The sequence below is a fragment of the Pituophis catenifer genome, unplaced genomic scaffold, assembly GCF_029215685.1.
Source record: "Pituophis catenifer annectens isolate HBS135680 unplaced genomic scaffold, rPitCat1.0.hap2 SCAF_3, whole genome shotgun sequence".
NCBI classification, from domain to species: Eukaryota; Metazoa; Chordata; class Lepidosauria; order Squamata; family Colubridae; genus Pituophis; species Pituophis catenifer.
The window spans coordinates 181,549,024-181,571,886 of NW_027256883.1; the positions used below are offsets into that span (position 1 = coordinate 181,549,024).

The window sequence follows — 22,863 nt, forward strand, 5'->3', positions numbered from 1 at the left end:
GGAACAAAACCCCAAGTCATACTCCCTTTTCCCAAGAAAAGAATGTTATAGCCAGCTTTTACATGTCTCCGTTACCAATCAGAGAAGCATAATAGAATTGCCGCCTGAAACATCGGTATTTTCTTTTTTAAAAAATGTTTTTGGATTTTCTGATTCTAAAAGTCAGCAGATATATTGAAAAGATCTAAAAACATGCCAAGATTCCAGTAGTAGAATTACTTTTTCACAAACCAAAACCAAAATAACCTTTCTGGTATATCCTAATCCTCTCATCTTGATTTTTAACACATCTCATGTTAATTTTTCTACCACAACAATTTTTCTTAGCTTTTTAATACTGAAGATGTAAAACTGATGTCTCTATGTTGTGTTTTTCCAATATTGTACTATAGCTAAAAGGTTCCCCTCACACATATGTGCTAGTCGTTCCCAACTCTAGGGGGAGGTGCTCATCTCCGTTTCAAAGCTTGAAGAGTCAGTGCTGTCGGAAGACGTCTCCGTGGTCATGTGGCTGGCATGTCTAAATGCCAAAGGCGGACGGAATGTTTGTCCCTATTTTTCTACTTGCATTTTTTACTTTCAAGCTGCTAGGTTGGCAGAAGCTGGGACAAGTAACGGGTGCTCACCCCGTTACGCGGAACTAGGGATTTGAACTGCTGAACTGCCAACCTTTCGATCGACAAGCTCAGTGTCTTAGCCACTGAGCCACCACATCTCTTATACTATAGCTAGCCTTGCTCAAATCATTAAGAATTGAACAGTTATCTTGCCTCACTAATGTCAGTAAACATATTTCAGAAACATAACTAAATTTTCCTATATCCATACTATTAATCACTCTAATCATTTTTTATCAGAATCTTTGTACTACTTCAGAGTACCACTGTATGTGCACTTAGATGCCCTTTGCTTTACCACACTTCCAACATTTATTTGAGTCTTTCCCAGTAATTTTACTTACTTATGCTGGCATAATACTACCTCTTAATAATTTTCCCAGTTTAGTAATTTCTCATACTCCTCATTCATAATGCTGGGTTCTTCCAAAGTGTACTCATTGTCAGACATATCTTAAATCTGATTCCTGTATTTTTTTCAGAGTTGTTATATGTTTTGAATATTAGACATTTAGAGGACTTTGAAAGCTCTAACATAAGATTTTCAAAAGCTTTTAAAAGTTGCAGTACTGTCATCTTACAAATTCTAGTTGTTTCTAATAATATTAATGCCAGGAAAATAGAAATGAATTCATTCACTGGGAATGAAGATATAGTCCAACAATTTGAAGGGCACTAAGATAAAAGAAGCTTTCTTGAAACCTATTTTCCTGATATCATTAGACTACCTGCAAAATGTTCATGAGATCATCACTTTTTCACCCATAGTTATATTTTTTAATTTGGTTATTTCAGGCATAGTTTAAAATCTACAATGTTAACTCTTTCTAATAAATTAAAAGTTCTTGAAGGCAACTGCAATGAAGAAATTGTATTTTTTCTAAGGCTGAACATTTAAGAGAGCTAAATGGCTGCATTGCCAAGACCAAAAATAATGTTTACTTACAATCATCTTTTTTATTGCTATTCCCTTTATGTGATTATAGGACACACTGTATTCCTTAAAAGTAATTTATATTTTCCCATGTGGGAACTAGCCTTCCTTGAATGATAGGGTAAATCATTTTCAGAGATAAAGTGCAGGAGCTGAATAACTATTATAATTGTTGTTGATTTTCTTGACCAATATTGCATAGAACAGTTTTGCTAAGCATATATAATTACCATGCTGACTTGAAATATATAAGTTTATAGTTCTATTGCATCTGGAAATAGATTGAAATAGAGATAAATAATAATAAAGTTAAAATAATTTATTTCCACATTGCTGAAAAGGAAGGATTGATCCTCTTCCCTTTGGTATTTCACAGAAAGAGAAAAATGTGATTTGAAAATCAGCCAAAGATCAGTCCTTGGTCCCAAAGTTGGGTTCTTAAAAGATTGTTTTTAATAGTTTCCAAAGCAAAAGGCAATTTTTTTAGAATGCCAATATATCACATAAATGGAAAAAAATCCTGGCAACTGATCTCTGCACAGAATTGTACAGAGGATGTAGTTACATTTCATCAAAACCTTTCGTAGCATATACAGGTAATCCTCAATTTAGTCATTTAGTGACTGTTACGATGGACCCCCTAAAAGCAACTTACAACCAGTTTCAAAGTTCCAATGTCGCCTCCCCTCCATGATCAGGTGGCCGAATTTTGGATGCTCAGCAACCAGCCCACATTTACTTCTGGTTTCTGGCAAAAACTGTCCTATAGTGAACATTTATGCTTAATGACCATAGTTCTACCACCACATTCATTTAATGACTGCCTCAAAAAAGATTGTAAAATTGGGTGCAGTCACATAGTGATCTGTTTTATGACCACCACAACTTATAACCGTAGTTGTGGGGCTTAATTATGGTTGTAAATCAAGGACTACCTGTATATCATGTGACTAGGTGTATTGTATGTTCATATATTATTTTATATCAAGCCCATGTTAAAATCACATAATGCTTAAATGTTACTTTTTATTTAGACCTCCATTCTGAAAAAGCTAAGCATGGTCAGAGCTAATATTAGTACTCGGATGGGCAGGATCAGGAAATTCCAAAGCTATAGACTAGATTGGGAAGTTGAAATAACAGATCAGAAGAAAACAGTGGCAAACTACTTCCACATTATTTCTAGGAAAACAGTAGAATATATCCATTGTCATTGCACTGATAATATTTGCAGCATGTGGCAAGTATTCCTGATTGCATTTCCCAATTTTAATATTGAGCCTGGAACTGCCCTGTCTATTGCTTAAAGGAAAATAAACAGAACTATATAGTAAGATATTGATAAAGCACAACTGATATAGAAGTACAAACAAAATACTAGAAAGCCTTAATATGGAAGTTTCATATAATCCATTTGACCAGCTGTCCATAACATTTTAACTATCTGATAATGAACAAAGGCAGCTATTCAAAACTGATGGAGCACCTGTCTAGTAATCATGCATAACACAAGCTCTTTTGCAGTATATCTCGGGTTGGCACCTATGACATATTTTTCTAACAGAAAGCTGGCAAGACCTAACAGAACTGCAGATGCAGGCAGCCTTGCTTTCTCCTATTAGTACTGGGATGCATCTGTTCTAACCTGTCAATTTGTTGTTGCATGAATAACTCTCCAATTACAACAACATGATAGGTTGAAAAAGCTAGTAGAGAGCAACTTTAATAGAGGAGGAAAAAAGTAGTGCTTAAAATAGAAAGACAGCAGGCTAAAAATGTTGTGCAAGTAAAAGCTTGAAAATTGCCTTTATCCCAAGATTTTTGAGAGATAGAAATTCCCCTATATAAGATAACCAATACACTGCCTGTGTAATTTATAATTTATTTTTATATGTGTTTTTTATGAATATCTATCAGACAGGCAGTTAAGGAATCAGCAGCATTAAATGGATTGTAGAGATTATAGTACAACTCCAAGCCACAAATTGCAAGCATTTGGAGAATCAGGTGACAGTTTGTAGAAATGCTGCAGAATCCTTTTTACCTCAAAATGTTTTCCAACTACCTTTTATATTTTCTTTTTCTCAGCACAGAATTTAGACAGTGGAGATTTGTCCAAAATTCAAGAAGATATTTGTAACATATACCCAGTTTGTAATGTAGCACAACAGTGCCATCTAAAGTATCTGGTAAATCATCTCATGCTGAAAAGCTCAAATAAAGGGAATTCGTTTTTTATTTTTCTCCAAAGCCTCTCCCATACAATTCCTTCTAAAACTAGTCATGCTCAACATTTAACCATAGAATTGCTCAGCCACTAGATAATTTTCTGAAATGATGGCTAGACTGGTGAATCAGAGATAGAGCATTTTGCTTGATTGGACAAAGCAGCAGTCATTCTCTAGAAAGAAGAAGGCTTGCAGTTATCCTTCACATTCTAATAGCACTGAAGTTACTACTTGGAGAAGAAAAAAAAGCAGGACTTTCTTCTGAAATCCTTGATCTTAACTACATACAATAGACAGTTCCATTACTCCAACTGGATGGATTTTATTTGAATTTTGTGTGTGTGTGTGGTTGTTAACTTCCCATCTTATTTCTATTTTTTTCCTTTCCTCAAATATACTTTTTATAGCTTAAGATTTATCTTAAAATGGCTTAAAGTTGTAATAATTATATAATACTTATTTGGTCAATGACCTGCAACATAAAATAATAAAAGGGGAATAGAATATAACAAATACAATTGGAATCAATAAGAAGAAATGATTGTTAAAATTACAGTTAAAAAGATAAAAACTAATGCAAACTAACCACAAACTAAAATAAAAAATAGTACAGAAAAAAAAACCAAATAGAAACAAAAATACAAAAGAAATAAAAATAAGAACATACTGAAGAAAAGAAAAAGAATTATAAAAAGTAATAACTTCTCTCTTCATCACAACAAGTATAAATAATTTTAGTAACTTTAGAACCTTGATCAAAGAAACCAACTTCATACAGGTACTCCATGACTTAGAATAGTTCATTTAGTGACCATTCGAAGTTACAAGGGCACTGGAAAAAAAAACGACACTAATGACCATTACAGCATCTCCATGGTCACATGATCAAAATTCAGACACTTGACAACTAATTCATATTTATGACAATTACAGTGTCCTAGGGTCATGTGATCACCTTTTGTGACCTTCTGACAAGTGAAGTCAATGGGGAAGCCAAATTTACTTAACTTAACTGCACTGATTCACTTAACAACTATGGCAAAAAAAAGTCATAAAATGGGGCAAAACTCACTTAACAAATGTCTCAGCAACAGAAATTTTGGGCTCAATTGTGGTCATAAGTCAAGGACTACCTATATACCTTCCTTTTATTTTTAAAATTTTGATCTTTAATTTCTCAAATAATGTCCTAGATCACTGATGGCTAACCTTTTTGCCGTCGCCTGCCAAAAGCGAAGGGAGGGGGGTATCACGCGCATGCGTGCCCACACCCATAATTCAATGCCCCTCGCACCCTACGTATGTGCACACGATCCTCCCACGCTCCCCCTGCTTTTGGCATGCAATGGGAAAAAGGTTACTGGTAGGCCCGTTTTTCGCCCTCTCCAGGCTCCAGAGGCTTCCTTGGAGCCTGGGGAGGGCTCCACACCCCCGGAGGCCCTCTGGAGGCCAGAAATGGCTCGTTTCCCAACTTCCGGTGGGTCCAGAAGGCCCGAAAATCAGCTGGCCGGCTCACACATGCATGCTGGACTTGAGCTAGGGCAACGCTCACGTGTCCACAGATATGGCTCCACGTGCCACCTGTGGAATCTTGATTCCTTTTCATTTTTTCTTTGTTCCTTCTCAAAAAAAAATTCAAAGCTTTAACAAGTCTCTTGTAAATCCAATATAGGAAAGTTATCTAGATCACTCTTTTTGTTTAATATTTGTATATCTCTTTTCATTATTAAGACATCAGCTGGTTTCTCTTGTATGTACAGTATAGCATCTTTTACCATGTCATTATTGCAGTCTCATTTTTAAATCTATTTTCAGATCAGTTTCAGACTTGCTCCAGTAAAAATTGTTCCTCTTCCATAATAGCTTTTAAAACACAGTCTCTCTAAAGAGGCAGGCACTGTTAACTTAAAATTAACTTCTGAGTCCATTGTTCAAAAATATCCTTAAGTATGTGCACTGTTAAGATATTTTACCCCATATTAGTAAATAAAATGTTCTTTAATTATAATCTTTAGGGTTTTTTTGAGCTCGTTCTACTTTCAATCCTTCAGTCTCATTGTATCATGTTTTTTTTTTAAAGAGAAATCAAAACAAAAACATTTTCCCATGGAAAACATTCTTATAATGAATTCCAAAATCTTATTTCAAATCCCTCTGGACATGTAGTCTGCTTGTAACTTTCTAAAATTAAAGTTCTAATCGCCCTTTTGCTGTTTATCCCAAAATAATTTTTAAAACCGCTTAAACTTGTATTTAAAACTTCTTTCACTAAAGATTGAATAAATTCAGTCAGTACTGTAATTTCATTTACCCAGAAAAGAAATATGCATATGGAAAAATCTGGCCAATATAAAAAATTCTGAACAAGTATTATTTCTCAAATTTCTCATATTTCTGTAATAGCTGTGACAGAAAATAGAAAATATTTTTGCAATGTAATTAGTGAAATTTCCTGCCTTTTTCCCAAGATATAGATAGCTTCAAACTTTGGGGCATTTTGTAGGCTGTGTGTGTTCATTTGTTTTATTTTTTAACATTGTATTTTTTTTTTCTACAGAGATACCCTTACTGGTTGGCAGCCTTTGCCAGGGACTAAAGCAGCCATGCTGGTCAAAGTTAATAGCCTAAGAAAAGCAAATTGTTCCTCAAGCAATTCCTTTCAGATGCAAAACGATTCAGAAATCAGCAGTCAGGAATCAATGAATCCCAAAGCAGTTGTATATGCCCAGTCTCAGTCTATCGTCCCAAACTCATTAACTCCAAAATCTACAGCTCCAGTAGAGATGAAGCGTTCAATGAAAATTAAAAAGACAGAGAATGGAGGATTTTGTCTGGTACTAACTAATGGGTATACTCCTCAGCCTCCCTCAGGAAATCAGTTACAAAAATTGCCTGCATCTCCCAAATATGCTTCTCCACCTCCAATATATGATGAACCATCAATTGACTCCCCAATTTATGATGAACCTCCTACAGATATGGACATTAGAATTACAAATATGAGTGGGACAACTCCACAGTTGTCCCCAAGCAATAGCTTAAATAAGAAGATGCAACCAATTAAATTATTACAGCCTCCAAGTATACAGCAACACCAGGGTGGAAAAAAGCATTTGAGAAACCCGTCTACAACAGAATACAGCCCTGTGGGAAAAGAATATATTAAACACATGGTCAACATTGACCAGTCATCCAAAAAAACTCATTCTACCACTGTGATAGTTGATGGCATTGATAAATCCCAGTTGGGTCAGCTTAGCTCTAGGGAGAGCTTCAAGCAGTCATGGAAAGTCGTAGAAGCTAATGTTCTTAAAAATATGGAAGTCCATAATCGCCAGCAGAGCAGTGTTCAGACTCAATATCCTACAGTGATAAGTCAGCAAGACTCTGGCTATTCGACAGGTCCTTCTCCAAGTTTAAGAAAGAGAAAAGGAAGACGACACGTTCCAGGCCTGGGAAGACCTTGTTCTGTAGGCAGCAACAGCGAACTTACTGTGCTGAATGACAAGCTTATTGCAGAGATGCGTGCAGTAGTGAATAGATCTGCTGCCTGCAGGGGGAGCAAAGGTAGTTTAGATGCAGAAATGATAGACAACATGAGTATGCTAGAAGGTAATAAAATTAAGTTTCAATCAGACTACTTTAAAAAGTGTAATAGCAGGAACTCAAGAGATGATCTTACATCTAGTAACAGGTCATTATATAGGCCTACAATGGAGGGTAAAGGCCTCTCAAATGATCCAGCAATACAGCAAGATGTGGTGAGACAGAAGAGAACTTATGAAAAAATAGATTCTTTAGAAAAGAATGTGTCCAGCTTGATAAACCCATCATCATCAGACACAGCACAATTATCAACACAGGTATTTATTATTATCAAACCATTTTAATCACTATCATATTAGAGTATTTATTTATTGTCGGGAGGTCAGGCATTTTCTAGCTCTGGAGATGGTGAAATCGTCAGGTATACACTTAACAATTATAAATTTTAATTTAATTAAAACATGTTTACATACTTTATACCATGCTGGGAGTGAAAAATTAATCTATACCACTAGATCATAATACAAGGTATATGGGTTTAATGCTATGGTTAAAAGATTTGTTTCTTTTGTTTAATAGTTTGATATTAATGTGAAGTTTTACTAAAATTGCTAAGTTTTATTCAATAATAATACTCCCAGGTAAGATATAATATACCACAAATAAGTCAAGATTATAGGTTTTCATTTGAAAATGTAGATGGTAGAAGGCAAAAATAGATTGTATTTTTATCTAGGAGAGAGAGCGAGAGAGAGAGTGTAAGAAAAACGTTATGCTATAATTGTAAATTATTTACAATTTATGCCAAATTATTGCCCTATATAGAATATTATTGATTTTTCTACGTATACTATTTTGATATATTTTACCAAAAATAACAATTTTCTTATATTTTGCTAGGCATAATACATTAAATATTATTAAATGAATTAAACTACACTTCTAACAAAGATACTGAAAAATCCTCAGTACTCAAAATTGGTATTTGTTGCATAAATGGGATTGTTCATACAGTAGTGCTGTCAGATATAGATCATCCTTGACTTATGACTGCCTTTTAGCAAGCGTTCAAAGTTACAGTAGACCCCACACACACATACAAAAGCTACTTACAACAATAATACAGGAATTGAGTTACATTCTTGGAATGAGTAAAATAGAATAGTCTAAAATTAGCCTGCATAATCCAGTCTTCTAGAATCAGATACTAGAGGTACCAGGTGAAGAAAATGACCAAATTCAGTCATTTTTGTTCAAAGAAAATTATCAACTCAGAAAGCTTTTTCATGATTTTTTGTCTGTTGTTTTTACAGTGTGGAACAATTGGGTCTGATTCTCAAGAAGAGAATAACGTTCAATCTGGAACCAACATCAGATATCAGTTTCCCTTCCACACCATACGAAAGCCCATCTCCCAAAGCAGCATGACTGACTGGGCTTCCAAAAATCTTAATATGCATACTCAGGGCATTTTTCGTCGGAGGCTCTCCATTGCCAACATGTTATCTTGGAATGGTGGCTCCATCAAAAAGCCAATGCTTATCACCAGTAACTACACCATCAAAAAGGAAGCCTGTGAAATATTTAAACTGGTACAAATCTATATGGGTGACCGGCAAGCCAGAATGGACCGCAATAATGTCGCTTTGATGACCATCACCAAATGCTGGAGTATTCAAGGTTTACGGGATGAGCTGTACATTCAACTAATCAGACAGACAACAGACAATATGTGCTACCAAAGTCTGGCACGGGGCTGGGAACTTATGGCAATTAGTCTGGCCTTTTTCTCCCCATCACCCAAATTCCAATCTTATCTGGAAGGTTACATCTATCGTCACCTCAGCCAAATCGCAGATGAAAATAGTACGTGCTTTATTTAATAAAGTAAATTACAGTACTTTAAACACCTGTAGATGAAATAAAGTAAATTATAATAGGGGTACCTATTATACCCCATTGTATTACCATAATACAATGCAGTGCATAGTACTAAATGTGTTCAGGACCAAAGCTTGCTTTCTTCCCTATAAAATGCAGTATGTGTTGGCCGAGAACCTAGCTTCTTTGGCCTAGGCAAAATGAAAAAGAAAAAAAATGAAAGAAAAAAAAATTCCTTGTAATGTTTAGTGGGTTTATCTCTCTTTAGATTTAATGGTAGAGATTCAGTTTCATTAAAACAAAAACTTTATATTTCTATAAAAGAATATTTTTGATAACTTTCCAAGAAATTATTACAAAGATTGATTTGATTGATTGATTGATTGAATTAATTAATTAATTAATTAATTAATTAATTAATATAGTTGCATGTGACTCTGGGAAGTATACACAATTAAAACAAAGTAAATCAACATAATTTAACTATTAAAACCAATTAAATATTAACATTAAATTATGAGATATATAACTCTGCACTTGAGTGAAATTTAATTCCTAGTGACTACAGGAGTGTTTTCTTGATAACAGTATGGAAGTTAGTTGCCCTTGCCTTCTTCCAGGAAGTTTTTCAACGGCACAATCTAGCCTACAGTCCTGGAATTGCTTAATAATCTTTCACCCAAGACCTAAAGAGGCCTAATCTTGTTTAGCTTTTGTGCTCAGACAAAATTGTTTTCCCATCTAAGCATATATAATTAACTGCTATGTGTTTAAAGTTTTTTTTTTTTTTTACATTTTAGGCTGAATACTGGAAAAAACTGGATGTTTATATAAGGACGTTTTTTTCATTCTTTGGTATTCTGAAGTTTACTGAAAGCAAATAATTAGTTAAGAATCTCTTTTATATCCCAGGATTCTAATAGCATAAAGTCCAGATAGAGCACAGTTCATACTGGTTTGAAAAGTTTGGGGAAACAAACATTTTAGATACTTAGTCAAAATAATAATTTGAGAAACAATATTTTAAATTCCAAGCCTCTTTTAGATTGTATACATTGTTCAAATAATTTGTGAGATATTAAGGTTTGGGCCTGAGACTCATGTTATTGCTTGTGATAAGCGTAAAGAAAAACAACAGATACACATGGGCAAATTATGTTTCACAGGGAGATGCACTTTGGATTTGTTCAATGAAGTCAACCTTGTGCAGATGGAAGAGGACAGTAAATATTTGACTGTCTTGCCATCACTCAATTAAAAATACTTTGTATTTTCAGTTACCCAACGCATTAAGGAACTTCTGGATCTGAAAAACAAAAAGAACTCAAAATCCAGGAAAAAGAGAAAACAAAGCACAGAGGATGAAGGTAAAACATATAAGAAAACAAAAATCAGCACATATCTTTGTTTGGGTATCACAGATATTTTGCACCCATTATTGCGATTGTTTGTACTTTAATATAGGTAAATTCAGTCTGGAGCATATGCAAGTATCAACAATACAGAAATAGTAACAAATGCAAAATGAACTAACTACTAGTGATATCTATAGAATTTATTATGTTATTCATTCCGTAGAATATTTTATATAGTAATCTAATGTATTAACATTGCATCTGTAAACTCTAAGATTAACTATAAATAAATACTGCCTCAATATACGGTCTCATTTATTTCAACAGAACTTGTAACCAAATAAACACAGTTTGGGTTGCAACCTTACTTTCATAAAGCAGTTGGGATCTTTCCATCCAGATGGGGTCAGTTATAATCATTGGCTCCAAGCCTCAAAAAAGTCCAGCAAAAATGCTAATTTGGTCATACTTCTGTGCAGATGGTCTTCTTTTTCCATTTCTTTGTAGTCTTAAGAATTTCAATTCAGTCCAATAGCTGATGCCTATTTTTAAAAATCCTAATAATTAAGTGCAGGCAGCTTCTGCTATCAGTAAAGGAAAATATTTGTAGTTTAGGGTTGAAATGAGGGGTCCTTGATGCTCTCTGAACTTGCTTGTTTTCTTGCAGATATTTCGTTACCCTAACTAGGTAACATCATTAGTGCCAGTTTCTGCTCTTGTTACAGCCTTACCTACTAATACATTTTTCCATTGATAAACTGTATCCAACTCCCCCCCTCACACACACACTCCTATATTCCACCTAGATAATTTTCATTCTTATTTTAAAAAGTGTTTCACCTGATCTTAAGACTGCTCTGTCTATTGATATGCTTTACTCTGAGCAGTTTCTGATTATTTTAATGTATTGTCTTGCATCAAATGTAATATTAGTACTGTGAGAATTAGGTGTTCAACAGAGTGATAGCTGAAGGGAAGAAACTGTCCCTTTGCCTATTTGTTTTGACACGCAATGCCCTATACTATAGCGAACTGAGGAGAGAAGTAGAAATAGTTTATGTCCAGGCTGGGAGGGGATCTGTAGATATTTTTTCAGCTGTCCTTCTGTCCCACGCAATATTGGCATAACTTCATATTATGTAAGATTAAAGGCCTTTTTATCGCCATATTCTTCACATTAAATAGATACATAATTACGGGAAGCCCCCAATATGATATCAAACAACAGCAATTTTTTGAAGCAGGAGGCCTCTGATGTTGGAGATAACATACAGCTGTTATAGCTAAGAGTCATTGTTACTTTTGTCTTCATAAATCAGTTTAATCCCTTTTTTAATTCTTTTATATTAGTGATCCTCTCCAAATTTTATGCTAGTTGATTTATGAAATTTCTTATTTGCCTTATTAAAAGTGCTTTATTTTGTTTATCCTGAGTCTTCAATCTATCAGATTCATTAGGTAATTGAGATTTGTTTGATAATCCTTGGATGTCTCATTTTCCCCTATATTATGTATGATGTTATAAATGTTTTAAAACTAAAATTCCTTAAATGTTTTGGACTTCCCCTATGTAAATTTGTCCAAATCTACACTAGTGTTTCCAATGTATGATATACATTGGAAATGTATAATATCCTTTATTAGATGCAGCTAACAAAATGCATGCAGCATTTCGAGTGTAATTCTCTATATATTTGTGCAGTTGTATGCAAAAATGTAGGCAGTTCTGGGGGAAAGTTTGTATTTGTATGTTATGATTTTTGAATGAGTTAATAATACAGATTTGTGGATAAAACAAACTTTTGAAATAGTTTAGAATTGGGAGAATAAATGGTCCAATTATTGCCACTAAAAGTATATGGTATTTTTATAGCACTCTTCACCAAAGAATGTAAGATATTCTCCTAGCTCAAACTACCATAAATGAATTGAGTACAAGAGAAAAATACTTTCAGAAAAAACAACTGCACAACTATTTTCTTGGAGAACGCTGTCCAGATTAATTTCAACAACGTGTCTATGAATGTATGTAGAATTCTTAATATTTAATGATAAGATTTAGGATTAGAGAAGATGTACAGATATTCCTGCTCTGGGATCATTTTCTTTTTAAAGGAGTTTTCCAGGGCCACTCTAATTAGTTCATTTTTATCTGCTAGGTCTACCAATCAGCACTTATGCCAGGTATTGTTACCGAAAGCTGCAAAAAGTAGCAATCACTGGAGGCAAAAAAGTGAGTAATTAGAAATATTTTTTTCTTTTTCCTTTTTTATCACTATAACTATTGAGATTGCTTTTATTAGCAATGAGAATAAATAGACTCAAAAAGTGCAGATGTACATTCTTATTGTACTATTAAGGAACTGAAAACAAAATCTGAAACATTTTGCTGGATCTTCTTTATGGAAGAAAAATATAGAAGGAAAGAAAAGTAAGACTGAGAAGGACTATTAAATAAAATCAGGTTTGGTGTTTGTTTTTTGGAAGTATGTTGAATAATCATGCTAAGATACTTTAGCAGTCAGAATTAACTTTATATAAGATTTTTTAAAAATAGTTTTTATTAGGTATTTTACATTTTTAAAATCAAAAACACAAAAAGAAAAAAAGAAAAAAACAAACACATCAAACACTAAAATACAAAACTAACATTTATATACAATTTTACAACTTTCTGCATCGACATTTGTCTTTACATTTAAATTCCATCTTCCTAATCATTCTCTTATTTTGTATGCCCATAATTAACATTTTTGTAAGCAGGATAGTTACATATATTTATATCCACTATATTAGTACTGAATTTCAGTTTATATTCTTATTTCTTAATTTGATTTTTATTTTCTAGCCAGGTATAAAACCTGTTCCACATTTTGTAATAGTCTGAGTCATCTCTTTCTTTGATCTCCATTGTTAATTTGTCCATTTCGGCGCATTCAAGGATCTTTTTAATTATTATTTCTTCAGATGGCGTATTGGTCAGCTTCCACATTTGTGCTAAAGTAATTCTGGCTGCTGTTAGAATATGCAATGTAATATAGTACAGACTTTTTTCCATTTTTTATCAATCATTCCTAGGAGGAACATTTCCGGTTTTAAATCCATTTTTTGGAGTGTAATCTCTTCCAACCACCTCTTAATTTTGTGCCAAAATTTCCTCACACTAGGGCACATCCACCACATGTGGTAGTATGTCCCTAATTTGTGGCCACATCTCCAACATTTGGGTGATAGGTTAGGGTACTTTTTGCCAATCTCGCTGGTGCTAAATCTCATCTATAAAACATTTTATAGCTGTTTTCCTTATATGATACTGCCATAGTCAATTTATAATTTTTTTCCCACAATTTTTCCCACTTTTCCAATTCTATAACTTTATATAAGATTTTGTATTCCCATGTAACTACTAGCAATTAGCGTTGAAAATAATGAGCCAGGGAGAGCAGTGTTTTGAATCAGTATGTTGCAGCTAATTCTGTAGACGCTGCCATCATGCTGGGAGTTCGCATAAATAGATGCAAATTGCCACTGACAAAATCTATAACTCTTATTTTTCAGAATGTCTCAGTGTTTTGATAGAGTAATTGAACTCAGCATGATATTGTATGTTTGGAAATACAGTAAAGATAAACAATATATGTAGGAAAAAAGCTCTTTGAGTTAAAGTTAATTTGTCAAGTTCAAAAGAGCAAAAAAAGCAATAGTTGAACAAAACAGAATTAATAAAATATCTAATCACCTTTCAGTTTTTGAGAGGAGAAAAGGAAAGGGAATGCACAATCTCAGTCTTGATATAACACATGAATTTTGATCACTTTTAAGCATATGAATACATATAACCATCACAAAATTCTAAAACATTAGCTACTGTTAGACAGTAATGGTCAGTTTGTATGGTCCCATCTGATGATGATCATGGTGAATGAAAGACTGACTTGGAATATAGGAATAATAGATGATAAACAGTAAGAATTAATGATAACAAAAAGATCAATGTGTATCTATGAAAATAAGAGAAACAGAAGATCTGTATGAAAATGCCCCGATCTTATTTATTTTGACAACTTATTTGCCACTTTATTTCGAGAGACTCTGACCAGTATCCATAGAATAAAATTAGCCCCCCCAAAAAAGAATCAGTACAGTAATACTCAAATCAGTCCAGTTCCCTACAATTTGTGGGTAGCATGAAATTATTTGTCTCTACACTGTCCAAAAAGGCAATAAAATGCAAATGGTTGAACTATCCAGGGTTAAGCTGTTCTGTTGCAGAGAGGTACATAACTAAAAGAACTAAGCCTGGAATACCAAAAAATGGTATTCCTTTGTAATGAGACCTGAGCAATTCTCTCCCCAGATATTACTAGACAAGCAGACCCAACTCAATAATTAGCCCCTGAGCCACATAGAAATTTAAAAGTAACTATTGGCACCTTGAATTGCACTAGAAGTTAGTACAACTTCCAAAATAGTGGTATGAAAAAATACAGTGAGGCCATTTGCTCATTTAAAGAAAATGGATTAGGATTAAAGATGTGCACGAAACAAAAGTGAATGGGTCAAGAAGGGGAAGACCAAGAAATTTGTGACTGGGAAAAGTTAATAAGGTATTTTATAAACAAAAATTTAAATACAAAATGCTATGTATGAAGTATAGTATGGGTGTGGTGGAAGCCAATAGTCTTTACAAGGGTAGAAAGATATGGGAAAAATGTAGTGAATTTATTTTTTGCATACATTTCTTTTTAACTATATTATTATTATTTCAACCCTTTAATTCTCTAACTTAAGCTTCTTTCTGTTTTCTTTTTATTCTGCATAACATTGCATATTCCAAAGAGAAGTTTTGGGATGCTTGTATGTATGCATATGCTTAAAAGTGATCAGTTAATAAGTATACTCCTAAAAAGAAAACTCATGAGTATATTCAGTATCCAATTTTGTATCTGGTTTTTTAATTTTTTAAAAAAAATTAAAAATACCTTTCTTTTTGAAATCCCCATCTTTCTTCTTCTGATAATATATTTCAAAGGGGACTTCCGGCGGTGATGTCATCGTGGAGAGGGTGAAGAAATGGGGTGCCATTTCTGGAACCCAAAAAACTCTCTGTTAGAAGCTCTTATAGGGCATTCTTGAGCCTGTAGGCATCGGGAAATAAAAGGGGAAATTCCGAAGCCACTGGGTGACGCGCTATCGCCAGGGAGAATAAAGGAAAAACCCCTTTAAACCTGGTGGAGAGGAAATCGGCCTTTAAGGCGGATAGGAGCTATGGCGGCCGTCTAGAGGGAAGCAAAGAGTGAAAACAGCAGTTTCGAGTGGCAGAAATAGACCCAGATGGAGAAACCGTAAAAACACGGAGAAGTGCAGAGTGAGGTGGGTGCGAAAAGGACGGACTAACAAGTGGTGGCGATTAAAGGAGAAGCGCAGCAGGAGAGGAAGATAACAGTGCGAGAGAAGGAGGAACACAGGGAGTGAGTAAGCAGAATCGGAGGAGTGACAGAGTTAAGATCTGAGACGGAGATGGAGAGAACTGGAGAGAGTGGAAAATTGGAGAAATCAAATAACTTTGAATACTCTAAATACTTTAAAAAGGTAAAGAAGAAAATAAGAAACTTTTGGAAAATTTGTGGGATTTAAACTGTGATTGGTGACTGAAATGGACTGAAGGTGAGAGACGGAGATTGGAAAGAGGACTGATGTTATTGTACGATAGAAAATAATTATAATTATAGCTACAAGCAAGATTGAAGAAGAGAAGGAGCATCAAATAACAACAAGGAAAGAATAAATATATATTCTTATTCCTATATACAAATATATATATATATATATATATATATATATATATATATATATATATATATATATATATATATATATATATATATATATATAAACAGTAAAGTAAGGGGGGGAGAGGAATTGTATTACAGTTATTTATTAATTTTATAATTATGGAATATAAAAGAAAAAATAAGTAAATTAACTATAATTACATTGATTTGCAAGATAATAATTAATAATACTGTGATATTGTGATACTGTTAGTGTGTCATAGTACTATGTTATAGTGTATATTTACATAAGTAGAATAACTGAAAATATATAAAAGATAAAGATAAAGGTGTGTGTAGAGGAGGAGAAAGATCAACGATAAATATTTATATATTAGTGTGGGAAAACTTCACATGAGCATTAAAAATGTCAACTATAACCACTATAGCGAAAACAGGAAAAAAACCAACTGTAAATTCTACAACAACAGTGGCATCACCACTACAGCAAAGAACAATAGATACCATGATAGGAAAAGGAAAAGAAAAGCCGGAAATAACACTAAATGCTATGCAAAATATGTTTCAAATGATTCAAGAAACATTATTAAAAACACAAGAAAAAATTCTGGATAATCATGAAGAAATGAAAATGTTCCATGCAGAAATCAAAAACGAAATAGGAGAGGTTAAGGAGTATATTAAGAACATGAATGACAAAATTAGAGATATCCAACAAACAATAACAGAAAACGAACAAAGAATTAAAAAAGCAGAAACAAAAATAGACCAAGTAGAGACAAAAGTGGAAGCAATGGAGCAAAAAGCGTTTCAACTAAATAAGGAACTGTCCGACTCAATAGTGACGCTTGAGATGGAGAAAGCTTCATATTTCTTGTGCTTTCAGAATATAATAGAAGAAAAAGATGAAGATTTAGGAGAAAAAAGAGAAACAAAGAGAAATATTAAACATACCGATAACTAAACTCGAATTGGAATTGGCACTGAAAAAACAATAAAACAATAAAACACCGGGCCAGACGGGCTACCGGTGGAACTATACAAAAACGTACAGGAAATATTGGAAGAAACCATTAGAACTATATAACGAGGCTTTGGAAAAGGCAAAAATCCCGACAACCTGGACAGAAGCAATAATTACTATTATACCCAAAGAAGATACGGACCACCAGTTAATTCAAAATTACAGACCAATCTCCCTGCTAAATACAGATTACAAGATATTTGCAGCAATTATAGCGGAAAGAATCAAAAAAGGATTAAATAATCACATATACTCGGACCAAAATGGATTTCTACCAGGCCGTCAAATCAAGAATAATATGAGGATAATAATAAACACACTAGAGTACTACGAATCACATCCGGAAAAGCAAGCTTCACTGGTTTTCCTTGATGCCCAAAAAGCATTCAATAATCTAAATTGGAAATTTCTAATGGGACAACTAAAAACTATGCAATTCGAGACAAAATTTGAAAAAAATATAGGGGAAATTTATACAAAACTAACGGCAAGAATAATTATGAATGATGATACCACAGATCAATTCATAACAAAAGGGGTTAGGCAGGGATGCCCACTTTCTCCACTATTGTATATTTTAACATTGGAGATCCTTCTAAAAAAGGTCAGGGAAGACCAAGAAATTAAAGGGTTAAGGATAAGGAGAGAAGAATACAAGGTTCAGGCCTTCGCTGATGACCTTGTTTTTATAGTAGAAGAACCACTAGAGTCAGCACCAAAACTGTTTAAAAAATTAGAAGAATTTAGAGAAGTGGCAGGATTAAAAATAAATAAAAACAAATCGAAATTAATAACAAAAAAATCTCACAAAGGAATAAGAAAAAGAATTGGAGAATATTATACAAATTCAAACAACTAAGAAAATAAAATACCTAGGGATTTGGCTATCGGCAAGAAGTTCAGCAATAAAAGAAAATAATTACGATAAATTAATAATACAGATAAAGAAAGACTTAGACAACTGGAAAAATTGACAGATATCATTAATGGGAAGGATCTCCACCATTAAAATGAATATTTTACCAAAAAATTTATTTTTATTTCAGGTCATACCAATATAATTGGAAAAAAACTTTTTTGAAACATTGAATAAAATAACATCTAAATTTATATGGCAGGGGAAGCGCCCACGTATTAAACTTAAATTACTACAAGACACAAAAGAACAGAGGAGGAACAGCACTCCCAGAATGGGAAATTTACTAACAAGCAGCTGGGTTATCCTGGGTAAAAGAATGGATGGAATTAAAAAATAATAGAATACTAACAATTGAAGGACATGAAATACAAGTGGGTTGGCACACATTCCTCTGGGACGGAAAATACAAAACACATACCTATTTCAAAAGACATACAATAAGGAATGCACTATTACAAACCTGGTTAAAAATTAAAAAACAGCACTACACGAAAATACCGATTTGGCTTTCACCATTAGAAGCAGTAAGACATCCAAATTTAACAGAATTTAAAAAGGTAATAAGATATAAAGATATAAAGAACAACAAGGAAAATTGAAACCAAAACAACAATTGGAAACGGACCTGAATAGAGAAATTGATTGGTGGACCTATTCACAAATTCAATCTAAATATAAGGAACATACAAAAACACATGAAATTCAAAGAGAGAAACAAGAATTAGATAAAATTATATTAGAATCAGAAGAAAAACTAATTAGCAAAATTTATAAATTTTTATTACTATATAAAATGGAGGAGGAAACAATGAAGAATACAATCATTAAATGGGCGCAGAATTTTAATTATACAATAGATTTGGAGAAGTGGGAAATAATGCGGCAAATGAATGCAAAATTAACACTCGGTGGCATACAAGGAAAATCAGTTGAAGATGTTTTACAGATGGCATCTGTCACCGACAAGACTGGCAAAGATACACCCAAATAACATGCAATTTGTTGGAAATGTAAGAAATCCCAAGGAACATATTACCATTTACGGTGGACGTGTCTGGCAGCAAAAAATTTTTGGTCAAACATTAAGAAATGGATAGAACAAATAACAGAAAAACAAATAGAAAAGAAGCCAGAAACATTCTTGTTAGGAATTTTTACAAAACCATATTCCAAAGAAATAAAATATTTGATGCTACACATTTTAACAGCAGCACGAATAACGTATGCAAAAAACTGGAAACGGGAAAGAACCCCAACAGAGTAAGAATTAATAGATAAGATCTTAGAATGCGTTGAGATGGACAGATTAACAAAAGAAATTAAGGAAAAAGAAGAGACAGAATATTGCAGAATATGGAATAAATGGTATAATTGGCTTAAGACTAACAATAAAGAATAATAATTATTAGGAGACAAAAATAGAAGTACAAAATAGAGATGCATTATATGCGAGGAGTGGAATAAAAATGCATATAATATGAAAGTAAAAATGTATAATAGTAAAGAGATAACTAAAATGTACAGTTCTCTATAGGGAAAAAAGAAAAAAGGGGGAGGGGAGGAAAAGGAGGGAAAGAAGATGGAGTAATAGATTAAGATAAAGGGGAAGAAGAATAAAGTAATAGCTGGAAGACCACTAAGAAACAATGCTTAAATATGATAAGTTATTTATATGTTGTATGTTGTGTAAATGTCCAATATGTGTTCTAATAAAATTACAAATTTTATATTAGAAAAAAAAGATATTGTAACATTAGCATAATTGGGTAGGAAAAAATGTACAGTACAGGAGAAGGAATATAAAGAACAATAAAAATAACTTAAAACATTAAAAAAAAAGTATATTTCAAAGGTTAGCAAAATACTTTTCTCTGTGAGCATTCCACCTAAATGGAAGCTGAAATACAACATCCTTCCAACCCATTGCAAGTTTATTTAGGGGGGTTTGTTTCTTTTTTAAATTTTCTTGTTTTTACAGGGTCTTCGGAAGCCTACAGTTGAGGAGATAATACATGCCAAGAATGCTATTGTGACACCTTCATTGTTTGGCAGCTCACTGGAAGAAATCATGTCACGGCAGCAGGACATGTATCCAGATAACAAGCTGCCTTGGGTACAAACACAGTTGTCTCAGCAAGTACTGCGACTCGGGGGAGAACAGACTGAGGGAATATTCAGGTGAATATCTAACTACAACTGTTTAAATGATGCAGTAGTGATAGCCATCAACACTAGATCATTCATCTATATTTGATCACATATCTTATTTCTTCTTCTTGAGAGTAAGTATCTTAAGATTTCATATATAGGGTTTTAGAACAAAATATGCTTATAGGAAATGCAAGCATCTTACAACCTTCTTCTTCAGAACAAGTGCCTCTATGCTACTGCTTGCGAGAGAGGGAGGGAGGGAGGGAGGGAGGGAGGAAGATTTCCAATGCTCTCTGTCAGATTTTTGCAAGGAAATCAATGGGGAAGCTGGCAGGATGTTGGAAATCACTCATGTTGTATTTTAGGCTGCTCTTACTCATTCTGTTTCTCTGTTTAGGTAAGGAAATATTTCTGAAACAATGACACAACAGGTCATTGGTTGTCTACTTACTATTAAATATGTATCTATCTCTTAGAAATGTTTCTTATTTGTGATACTAATTGCACTTTCTTCTGGGTATGTATGATTTTCTGCCTGAAATTCAGCTTTATTGTTGTCTGTGTATGCTTTCAGAATTCCTGGTGATATTGATGAAGTCAATGCTTTAAAACTACAGGTGGACCAGTGGAAGATTCCTACCAACCTTAGTGATCCCAATATACCAGGTATGGCAAAATAAGAAAACAGCAAAACTATTGAAAATGTAGTTGGACACCTCAGTTTGTTAGTAGTTTTAAGTTGTAAATATATATCTCTTATATATCTCCTGTCTTTCAGTTTCTACAAAACTTTTAGTAATTGCTTCTGAAGAGAATAGTTGCTAGCCTAAACCCTTTCTGTTCATGATCTGTGTCCTGTGATTGTCAAAAGCCTGAATCAGTGGAGCTCAATATATGGTGCTGTTTTTTATTTTAAAAAGGATAGAGTCAGTTATTTATCTAGGAAGAGGAGGAAAGTGTATTGTGATTACTCAGGGATCCACTTTGGAACAGTAAGCACCACATATTATTTATACATTTTATGTACTTATTTTAGAACTAGCACATCAAAGCAGTTTATATTAAAACACAAAGATATAATAACCACATTAGCAATTCTAAATTAGTATAAGCATAGTACACAAACACAGATATATAAAGTTGGTAAAACAAGACAGTATGCTATAATTGTTGTAAATATCTCTGGGTGGCTTCTTGTCCTTAAAGCTTCTTTGCTAAAGCTGTGGTACCGGGAGTTGGAAGAGCCTGTCATCCCACAACAATTCTACAAGGAATGTGTCAGCAACTATGAGAATCCTGATGCTGCAGTTGCTGTAGTTGAACTTCTGCCAGAGCTCAATAAATTGGTCTTGTGTTACCTCATCCACTTTTTACAGGTACATAGATAGAGAATGCCTGAGCAGGAATCATTCTAAAAAAGCATAAAGAATCTATATGGTTTTTCTAGTTGGGAGGGTGTCATTTCACATTGTATTTGCAGATATTATGAAACACCAATTTAAATTTCTTCTATCGTCATATACCAGAGGCAGCCTTCGGTGCAAGGCTGTCTAAAGTGATTCCATTGTCTCCCTGAACATTTTCCTTTGAGGAGCTAGAGAAGCTAAATTATCTTGCCTGTGACCAAACCTTTTATTTTTCCCTCTTTATTTGAGTTGTGTTTTATTTATTTTGCAGATTTTTGCCCAGCCAATTAATGTAGGCAAAACCAAGATGGATGTAAACAACTTGGCTATGGTAATGGCTCCAAACTGCCTGCGATGCCAGTCTGATGACCCCAGAATCATCTTTGAAAATACCCGCAAAGAGATGTCTTTCTTGCGCATGCTGATTGTGCACTTGGACACCAGTTTTATCAAAGGAATTATGTGAAGGATTGTTTTCTGGCAAGACAGTGCAAAAAGAGCAATTACTTGGCCCCAGCATTTCCTTTTTGGAGCCTCATATTGTTTCCTCTAGAGTTTCCAAGATCCTACAGTTCTTTGTGATGCTTTCATTTACTTATGCTGATAGTAAGGTTGATGAATCTTCAATAATCCCCAAATGATTCAAATCAGTGACCATACTAGAAAGACCCAAAGGTGCTTTTTCAAGAGGCAACTGGACTTTCTGTTTTTTCTTTGAAGACTTTTTATTTCTTAGCTTCAGAGCTGAAGAAGAAGAAGCTTCTTGGATGAAACATCTTCAAAGAAAAAAAACAAAGTCCAGTTGCCTCTTGAAAAAGCACTTTTGGGACAACCATGACCTGGATGACTGAGAATCTTCATAGACATACTAGAAAGAATTTTGAGGCACCAGAGAGCAAAATGTTACATCATGTTCTGGGCCAGTCCTAAGATCTGCAATAGTTGTTTCCAGCAGTTCTGTATATTCAAAGCCCAAATGTTACATTGCTTTGCACTTCACTGAGAAA

The 22,863-nt window shown here is 33.8% G+C and overlaps 1 protein-coding gene across 2 annotated transcripts in view; it reads left to right on the forward strand.

Annotated features, from left to right (window-relative positions):
- LOC139315391 (rho GTPase-activating protein 39-like) overlaps positions 1–22,570 on the forward strand; it is an 86,082-nt gene extending 63,512 nt beyond the window's left edge. For both annotated transcript variants that reach the window (XM_070941634.1, XM_070941633.1), the window contains exons 3-10: positions 6,337–7,642; positions 8,639–9,191; positions 10,484–10,573; positions 12,721–12,794; positions 20,278–20,477; positions 21,025–21,116; positions 21,657–21,826; positions 22,128–22,570. In XM_070941634.1, the coding sequence (XP_070797735.1) occupies positions 6,337–7,642; positions 8,639–9,191; positions 10,484–10,573; positions 12,721–12,794; positions 20,278–20,477; positions 21,025–21,116; positions 21,657–21,826; positions 22,128–22,322 (2,680 nt within the window). In that variant the 3' untranslated portion in view covers positions 22,323–22,570. The remainder of the gene's footprint in view (positions 1–6,336; positions 7,643–8,638; positions 9,192–10,483; positions 10,574–12,720; positions 12,795–20,277; positions 20,478–21,024; positions 21,117–21,656; positions 21,827–22,127) is intronic.
- Positions 22,571–22,863: the final 293 nt, after the last annotated feature.